The following is a 9,744-nucleotide window of genomic DNA, read 5'->3' as shown; positions in this document are numbered from 1 at the left end:
GCATTAGAAGGTACGGCATTCACAATTAATTTTATCTTATAATAAACTACACGTTAATATCTACATCTTCTGCATTTTATATTTTCTCTAATTTCAAAATAGATATAAAAACGGGGTTTCCTAAGTTCAATCCATAATCCTGTACATAAAAATTACTACATTTTTTTAACTATTTAATGACCTGAAAGTTGTGATTTGAATCTCTTCCTATCATAAGACTCACCAATCAAATTGATGTAATAACATTGACTATTTTAGGTGGGGAACAGCTTAATACATCAACCGAATATATTTACAATCACATCGAAGACCTGAGCATAGGGAGTAGCTTTAGTTCTGTAAGCAGGGCGTCACCAACCCCGTCTCTTTGCGACACCCAGTTAATGCACTTTCCAGGAGATTCCAGTGGGTCTGTGTAGGACGCATGCACGCGAGCAGTCCTGGGTAGGGATATTAGCGTGGTACCCCGAGATGAAACAGGCTTTTGCACAACAAAACAATACCTATCCTTTTGAAACATATCACATATATTGACAATAATTGTTAAAAACAAACTAACTCAAACTAGAAACACGTTCTATGTACTTTCGGTAGTTTGAAAATAATCTTGGCAGAATTGTAAAAGCCTGTTCGTTTAATAGAAAAGTCATTTAATCTAATAATTATTGTTTGAAAACGTTTGTTAAATGATGACGGAACCAATTTGCTCGCTTTTCAATGGTTCTTATGCTAATGTGTCTTTATTTGGGTCTTTGGAAACACACAAGAACCTGAAAGCATTATAATTTGGCTGTGCGATTAGTTTCGTAAAACACAAAAGCTTGTTAGCCTGACGATAGATTTTTCAATTCTCTTGGCCTGATTTGATTTAGTTCAGTATGATTTTGTACATAAGGTATCAGCTGGTATTGAGGTTTTTTTCAATGAAAATTTAAGTACATGTATGATATTTAAAAAGCAACTATATAACATATTACGATCTTTGAAACCCACTTTGCTGTAAATCTGCTTATTTTTTTTTGTAGGTATATTTTTAAGTACAAGCCAATAAAGTCTGAAATATTCTCTGGTATTGCAGCTATATAGTTAGTCAATTACATTTAAAATATTTTATTTGAAAATCTTAATACCAGCAATAAATAATAAATATAATTATATATAGGTAGTTAGATTTTACGTTTAGGTATAAATGTGTATTTAATCAAACTAAAGGAGAAATGAACACGGTTAAGACTTATTTTCTGTTTCGCTACTTCGATATTTTCTGGTAAAGGTCGCTCGAAGAAATCTACTGTATCCAGTGTTATTTGCACCCATACTTATTTCGAAAATTACCGAGTTTGCAGGCAAATATTTGATAGTTGAGTTTTGAAATAAGACAACTAATATTTAACTATTTTTATTTAAATTTACCAAATATTATTTAACAAAATATTTTTTCAAATGCTGAGATCTTAAAATATATAACAAATTGAAGTTGTTTAGATGAACAGTTAAAAATGAATAACAGACTTACTCTGTGTGCTGATTACGCATAGATAGGTAACATTTTTTATATCGTTTATTTTATTTCTCATATTATCTACAAATATTATATTGCCTCCCTCAATAAGATCTTATAATAGTATGTAAAACTTTTTTTTAAAACTGTTGCTATAGCTTTTGCAACATTTGTTTTCGTGTTATTCGCGACTTAATTTTATAATATTCAATTTAATTGAAAATTGACTGTGATCAGATGTGAATTGCTACTCAATTTGCATATTTTAAAGCTATGTATGCAGGGTGTCCCATACAAAATTTGCTTATAGGTCAGTCCTAGATATATTTCAATAGACAATCCAAATTTGAGATTTTGTTACTTTGACTACTTCAATACGTTAAGCCGTTAGAAGTGTTTTCTGATATTTTAATAAAAAAGTACTTTAGTCTCGGACTATTAGACACCTGAGAGTTATAGTATAATTTTAAGAAAATTGTATTTTTACGTTACTTTCGGATCATAACTGTAATTCATTGTTACGCTTGCTAGCAATATCCACTTTATTCTTAATTTTAGTTAGCTTTTAGTTTAGCTTGAACCGACTAAACTGAATTTTAAAAAACTGCGGCATTTTCCGTAGAATCTATAGGATTACTCGTTCCATATTTTTAATGACTTTTAAAAGCCGTCGTCTTTCACAGCTTCCCATGAATTTTTCACCCAGGTACAAACTTCTGAAGCTATTTGGCGTTGCCACCCATTTATACCACTCTTCTTCGCATAAAAATGTTCAATAGTTTTTGATAGAGACCTGTAAAAGCTGTAATTGACTTATGAGACTTCTAGAAATTGCTACTATTTCTGTATTCGTTTCTTTTAGATTCTGATTCTGGATTGAATCGTTGTATGCGGTCCGAATCGATTTTATACTAACATCGCAGAAAGCCTATTTAAACAATGCACCTGAACCTCTTGCTTAAATCTTTGCGGTATTCAGTCTGATTTAAAGGAACATTAAAATAAGACGCGCCTCATCCATATTTGCAATTTGATTTTGTCAGTTTGCAAGTCATGTATTTCTTGTTTCGAGATACTTAATGAATTGCATTTAAATAAATGTAAAAATATTTTTACATTATGTGACCTTTTTATTTAGAATTTTATTAGTTTTGATTGATCGAAATTTATTATCAATATGAAATTTTGTCTGACTTTTTTACGAAAATGTTGGAATATCCTATAAATGACTTACAGCAATAAGGCAAGAACTATGAGCTTCATTTGAAACAATAACTTTAATGAAATAAGTCATGAAAACTTTTTGATTATTTTAAAAAAGTAATCTATTTTTATCATTTTGAGTTTTTAAGATTATTAAAAAGTTCCTGAAAAACTGGTGGAATGTTTGGTAGTAAACACATAATATATTTATGTTTTTCTTCCGTTAATGGTCTAGTGGTGGTGTATAATGGATGTAGCTTAACATTTCCGTAAACTTTTGGTCTTCTACTTTTAAATGAAAGATCGAAAACGTGAAATTTCGAATCATCTAAGTAACCTTTATAAAATATTTCATAAGGTTAATTTTTCAAGAATCTCATCAATTGTATTTACAGCCAAGAGTATTTCTTCATCTACACTTTTCTATTAATTGATAATAAACTCAGGGTTGCATAAAAACGAGTGAAAGACGGCCACACGCCATTCTCAAGTTATGTTTGTTTGATTTCTTTAATTTTTTGACTTAGACCACTTTCATAATTAACACTAAATTAATTCCAGATAATGTTAAAGTTACAACCACCATCTAATGGTTCATTTTTGACGATATCGTCAAAATTACATTGAATAAATTTAGTTTAAAACATTGTAGTGTGGGACAACTGATAGTATTTTTTTTACTTTGACTTAGACCACTCATAATTATGGACACATATATGGTCTTTTTATATATCTGAAGCACCAAGGCGGTGATTGGGTAAAATCTATGTCTATCAGCATTAGCAATAAAAATTGGCATGCTTCGATTATTTGTTATCTAATTTTTTACTGTACTTCTGGTTCTAGCCATTTTTGCTAGGAGCGACCGAAATATTTTCTTGTCTTTACTTAGCAGTTTTAATTGTTCCTCTTGTCTTCTCGATGGACTGAAATTTCGTTCTGCAGCTCTGTTTCCATATTGTTTTGCAGAATGCAAATCACATTTAGTTTATTCGTCGAGATATATGAAATTTTATTGTTTTTTACTCATTTACACAAATTAAAAAAAAACTTTTCTAATAGTTATAAAATTAATTCAAATGAATCGCACAAAAGGTGTACTCGTATCTGCTTTTGTAATCGTACAAACGCACATACGATTACAGGCTGAGCCTAATAATAGCTATCGGCGATCATAAACATGTGGTGTAGGAAATTTGGTGCTTATCCCGCATGTCTTGAGATAACTTGCGGCATTGTTACTTACAGTAGCGTGTCGTATTTTTGGGACTATAAGACCTTCCTTAAGTATAGATATTTTAAGTTACCTTCAGACCATAAGACCACCCAATAGTTTCTCATCGCAAACTTTGTTTTTTTTTTAATTTTATTAGAATGGGACATCTTGTATATAGGTGAAGAACTTTTTCGAAAACTGTATAATGTCGATATACGTATGGGTTCATTTGAAACCGGGCTTTCTGTACAAAACAACAGTCGATACTATTATAGTAAAAAAGTCCTAATATTAATAGCAACTTTAGAAGGGTTCAGTAAATACTTTTTAGACACACCATAGAAACTGTTGAGCAGCCTAAATAGTCCAATGTATAAAACTTTGAAGTTTGACTGCTGTTTTGCTACAAGTCTGTATCTGTTAACTTAACGAAACCACACGAAAACATTAAAACATAGTGATATTTACTCTTGATTTCAGTCAGGATCAAAACAAATATGTGATAAACGGGCAGAAGTGTGATTATTTACTTCGTAAGTACATTTTAGCTAAATCCTTAGGTAATCTATAGATGTAGGTTTATTTACTTTTCTATAATCGGATAATATTAGGCTCAGGTGTTCGCTGATAGCATAGCTGTAGCAGGGTATTTTAAATGAAAAAAAAGGCTATCAAAGGACAAATCGATAAAGTGTGTTTTAGGTATGCGGAATGAACCAACACTATTTAAATCGCTTTAAATCCATAACGGTTGAATTATCAACTACTTTTATGCTTTTTATTTTCAACTTCTTTTTATTGGTGCCTTCGGAGACGTATGATTTTCTTGAGCGGTCCGCAATCGCGACGTCGTACCGGGCACGGCCCAAAAGCCACGGTGCTAAAGCACTAAGAGCCGATTCACACGGGCCACTCTGCAGCGCTTCTCAGTGGCGCTGCTGATAAACGCGTTTTGAAGATACATTGATTTATATGTAGATATTCACACGGGCGCGACCACCGATTTAGCAGCGCTTCTGTAGCGTTCAGTGGTTGACTACCGCCGAGAAGCGCACTAATAGCGATACATTGGTTCAAATGCTGACGTTTACACGAGCCACTTCAGTCTGCTTCAGGTTAACGTGAGCTTCTCAGCAGTGCCACCGAGAAGCGCTGTAGTGGCTGGTACAATGTTTGCATGCGCTTATCAGAAGCGCTGCAGTGGCCGGTGTGAAAAGGCTCTAATGATCACAATTTTTGTGACGCGAGTGTAGAGCGGCGTTTGAATATTTTCTATCACCGATCTTGTTTATGTTTGATAGACCTATTTCTTATAGCAGATTATTGTTTGTGAATGTTAACTGGATCGCTTTGAATCCAGAAACTTACCAAAATGAATCATCTATGGCGAGCATATTGAGCAACGATTTCTTTTTGTTGCCTTTAAACATTCGCAGGCGTTCTTCAATGAGCCTACAGCTTATGAATGGCGAAAACTAGCTTGCTCTAGCGGTATTTGATTTTAATTATGTTTCAAGTTTCTAGAAGAAAATTGATAATTTTTTAAAACTGAAACTACTTTTTAATATCACTGGAATTTTAAATCGAGCTTTAGCAAATTCATGAATATTTGGTCATTTCTGCTGTTTGTTTAATTGGAAACAATTTTTCGAGTAGCTGTTTTCTACAAAATTTCTGATCTGTCCTTTTCGTTATTGTGTGTATTGGATTTAATTTATTAAATAATTATTTTTTCGTACCCATTCGGTAGGGTACATTCCAAATTTCTTTAATTCGGTTTATTTTTAATAAAGTCATTTTAATGTCTTGTTCATATATTCTAGAAAACGTATTTGAATTAAAATTATTTAGTCAACGAATATTTATGGCAATAATGTCATGGATACGAATCATCTATGAACATATTCTGGAAAATCGAATCAAATTTTGAAAAATTGGGACAATACCAAAAGGAAAAAACAATCAATGTTAACTTAAATAACCCAAATAGTTGACTGTGACCATTTGAGATTAAGATGAGTATTATTTAAGACGAAACAGAAAGTAGCAAAAATTAATCTTATTTTATAGAATGTTTCAGACTGGTTCTGAAATCCTATCTTTGCTTCATTCCGTATACGTGGATATTCCAAAGCTACTCCATTTGGATATTTCTTGTTATTTTTATTAAGCTACCTGTTCTCAATAATTTTAGTTAGTGTTACAAATATAGGAAATGTATATGTTTTCATTATAGTCAATTGTTTAGTTTTTTGAATGGCAAAATGCGTTTTTAGTGTTTCAGTTGCAATATGTGAGTATAAAATATTCGACGAAGTCCGTATACATTTTGCCTGTAAAATGTCACCATAGGTGTTTTTTTTAGACTGATTTTTGCAATAATATTGTGTCGATTCTTTGCACTATTGGTCTTTTAGGACTTTCAACTGATAGTTCAGTTGGTTGGAGTTTCCTATTGTGTTTCGTTGTAAAAAAATGCCTTTTATGTTGCAATATAAATGTAATACGGGCATATAAATGTAAGAGAGAGATGTACGTTTAGACACATTATTTTGTAATAGAAATTTTGTACCGGAATAAAACAAATATGGTAATCAAATGCTGGTCTTTTTTTACTTCAAACTTTGAATTATTAGTTTCTATTACATTATTTACATTGCGGTTAAGCGTGTCTCCAACCTCGTTTTAACTTGCGTGAAAGCCTTTTTATGATGAACTCAAGGTCGGTTTTATCGCCTAAGTTCATGTTTTCTTCGGGGTCTATCAGATGATCATATAATTCTGTTGCATAAACCTAGTAATGGTGCAATATTAGATGACTCAAATAGATAATCTTGGTGTACGTACCTTACTCCAATTTGCAGTAAAATTGGCGGAGTTGAATTCCATCCATTCACAGTATCTGTACCGCTTTGTTTTGATAGAATACCCCATTGCTTTTATTTCGTTTAATCGGGGTTTGTCACTATTAGGGTGCCACGTGGGAAACACACCCGGTCTTGGATATTGGGTGAAAACACAAGATTTACCTCTAACTTTCTAAAATATTAAGATGAATGGTAAAACCTATGAATGGTACTACCTATAAATAATGTTATTGTTGATTGTTTACTAATATTTTTATTGCCTAAGTATTATTGATAATATTTGTACGTTTATTTTATGATGTATTTATTTTATTACAGTTTAGTGAGAACAATAGAACATATTTAGAAAGTTCCAGTTCAAAAGTAATTTAAAAAGTCTTAACACATGAGTCCAATGGAATAATGCAAATTTCTGTAGTTTAATATCAGCAACAAGAGGTTGGTGGTCTGACCCAATATCTGCTCCTGGATATGTAGTGACTGTTTTGATAGCATTCCTAAAACGTCTGTGCACGAGTATATAATCTATTTGATTTCTTGAAGTGTCAGGGTTATTGCCATCATCAAAGGAGGCTTTCCAAGTGTATAAACGTTTCTTGGGTAGTTTATACCAGGTGTTTGTAATTATCATTTCGTTGACTTCGCAGAACTCGAACTGTCGTTCTCGTTTATTGGGGTTTCCAAGACCATATGGACCCACCACTTCTCCTCTTGGACCTTCTCCAACCTTTGCATTGAAGTCGCCTATAATGTATGTAATTTCGAGTTTCTTAAATTTCTGTAAGATGTCAAAAATTTGTTACAACGATCGTCCACTTGGTTTGTGGATCTTGGTCGGCCTTGCCCTGCTCGTCTAGCATGACAGCTTGTTTTCCTAAAACGCTGAAGGCAAGGTGGTGTGATGAACACCCAACCTTCGGGCGACCTCACGTTGGGAATACCCTTCTCCCAACAAGGTGACAATTTTAACCGCATCAAACTCACTTAAATTTCTTCTTGTGGACATTTCAATGCGAATACAGTTTAGTTACACACACAAGTTTGTGAATGATTTATTCGAAAATGTATAGGTGCTGCGCTAATTTTGTCCATCATTGTAGTTCAATGGTAATTGAGAGCAAAATAAATTTCGGATACAATTTTTGCAAATATCTCAATTTTTAAAATAATTATTTTTTGATGTTACATAATGGTAGTCATGGGTGCGCGCATTTATTCTTGAAAGTTTGCTTATTTCAATCAAACGAATTTAAATACCTGCTTTTCTAGAGCTTCGATCATTACTGGCACCAAGCTTTCACCTTCGGTGCAAGTTGTAAGTTGCTTCGTTTCAGGACATCGTTGTAAAGCAGATCCAACCTGGGTCAAGTCCACCAAAGTGGGAAATATGTCCACTAATTCCACCAACGATTTAACAGCTACTTGGTGGCTAGACAGGTGGGGTACGTGTATGATCAACGGGACTTGCGTAACTTGTTCAAAGTTACTATACTTTGAAAACTCGCCATGTTGCCCTAGAGACCAGCCATGATCTCCAGTTAGAACAACAATCGTATTCTTAAAGTTGATTTCCCGAAGCACTTTGCCTATGAGGTCATCCACGTAGCTGACCGAGGAATAATAGGCCTGGATTATTAGCCTCAGTATGTCGTCGTTTAATGGCCCGTAAGGGAAAGAGGCGTTTAATTTTCGGATGTCGTCCCTTTTTCTGATGTCAGTCCATGGATTCCACGCCACGGACGGTAGTAGCGATGGTCTGAATCTGTTTATTGGTAGGGAAATATTGTCCAGTGGATGGTAAGCTTAAATTTAAACATTAACTTTAGGTATTGTATATTCCAAGTTCAGGACGTTCGTCCATTGATTGAGAAATCGCATTAGAGTATTTTTCTGGTTTTTGAAGTGATAACTAATGGCACAGTGCGAGTTGAATGGAATGCGTTACGGAGTCGTTAGGTCTGGCATATACATGTAAAGATGAGTACTCAATTCTCTCTCACACGCACACAGTCGCCCGCGAGTTCCATTACGCCCGTCGTCTGAATATAATAGTGTGTAGTCTGAGAACCGTTGTTGTGTATACAGGGTGATTCAAAATCGGCGTTAAGCCCGTGTTCCATGCATCCGTTTGTACGATGATACGATGGTACGAAAGTGTTTCTAATGGTTGGAGATCTGTCAATTCGCCCGTCGTGGTACCAATTGAAAGATCTCCAACCAATAGAAACACTTTCGTACCATCGTATCATCGTACAAACGGATGCATGGGACACGGGATTTATTCCTCTGAAAGTATTGTCTGGGGGTGTTTTAGGACTACAAAAAAAATTCTCAAAAAATTTAATTGTTATTAAAAACAGAGAAATTTGCAAAAAACTATGGGCCGGTTGGACAATCCAAGTTCACTGACCGTTCAGCGGGTGAACGTGGTTCAACGAAAATTTTCGGTTGTCTCAGTCGCGTTCAAGCCTGAACGGCAGATCAAATCCCAGTTCAGCTGAACGACTGAAATCGGCCGTTCAATCGTGTTCAGTGCCGAGACTCATATTATAACCTAAAGGTGTTCACGGTGTTAATTTTATGTTTACATAACATAGGTGTTTATAAATATTAAAAATATTTTTTTTGTGAAAATGGACCTGTTGGGTAACAGACGGTGAAGACGTTCTGGAGCTCCTAGGAACATTTTTAAATAAAAGATCACCAACGTATAGGGAGCGACCAAATCATTTCCTGCAATGAAACGATCGCGATTTTAAATTTAGATTTAGATTATCGAAAGAAGTTACGAATATCGTAATAGAGAAAATAAAAAACTTGATACCATTTAAAAGTAGCAGGTAAATCAAGTAACATCTTATCAGACTATGAAGGCTTTCACGGCCGGTCAGATTACATTTAGGAATGTTTTCCGGGCTTTGAAGCCGTGGTCTATCGGAATTTCTTCCTGACGTTTC

The 9,744-nt window shown here is 34.1% G+C and overlaps 2 protein-coding genes across 3 annotated transcripts in view; one reads left to right on the top strand and one right to left on the bottom strand.

The window, feature by feature from the left end:
* The window catches only part of LOC109540802 (breast carcinoma-amplified sequence 3 homolog), a 49,942-nt gene extending 43,423 nt beyond the window's left edge, over positions 1-6,519 (top strand). For both annotated transcript variants that reach the window (XM_048669248.1, XM_048669250.1), the window contains exon 15: positions 259-6,519. In XM_048669248.1, coding sequence (XP_048525205.1) covers positions 259-419 — 161 coding nt within the window. In that variant the 3' untranslated portion in view covers positions 420-6,519. The remainder of the gene's footprint in view (positions 1-258) is intronic.
* The window catches only part of LOC109540804 (iduronate 2-sulfatase), a 16,761-nt gene continuing 13,527 nt past the window's right edge, over positions 6,511-9,744 (bottom strand). Inside the window, exons 6-8 of the mRNA XM_019909289.2 lie at positions 8,045-8,589; positions 6,768-6,959; positions 6,511-6,714 (exon numbers count right to left, since the gene is read on the bottom strand). Of these exons, the coding sequence (XP_019764848.1) occupies positions 6,583-6,714; positions 6,768-6,959; positions 8,045-8,589 (869 nt within the window). The 3' untranslated portion in view covers positions 6,511-6,582. The remainder of the gene's footprint in view (positions 6,715-6,767; positions 6,960-8,044; positions 8,590-9,744) is intronic.

This window comes from Dendroctonus ponderosae, unplaced genomic scaffold (genome assembly GCF_020466585.1).
Source record: "Dendroctonus ponderosae isolate FM_Combo_2020 unplaced genomic scaffold, Dpon_F_20191213v2 Dpon_F_20191213_1, whole genome shotgun sequence".
In the NCBI taxonomy this organism is placed as follows: domain Eukaryota; kingdom Metazoa; phylum Arthropoda; class Insecta; order Coleoptera; family Curculionidae; genus Dendroctonus; species Dendroctonus ponderosae.
The sequence above is the reverse complement of the archived record's forward strand: the minus strand, read 5'-3'. Positions and strand labels throughout refer to the sequence as shown.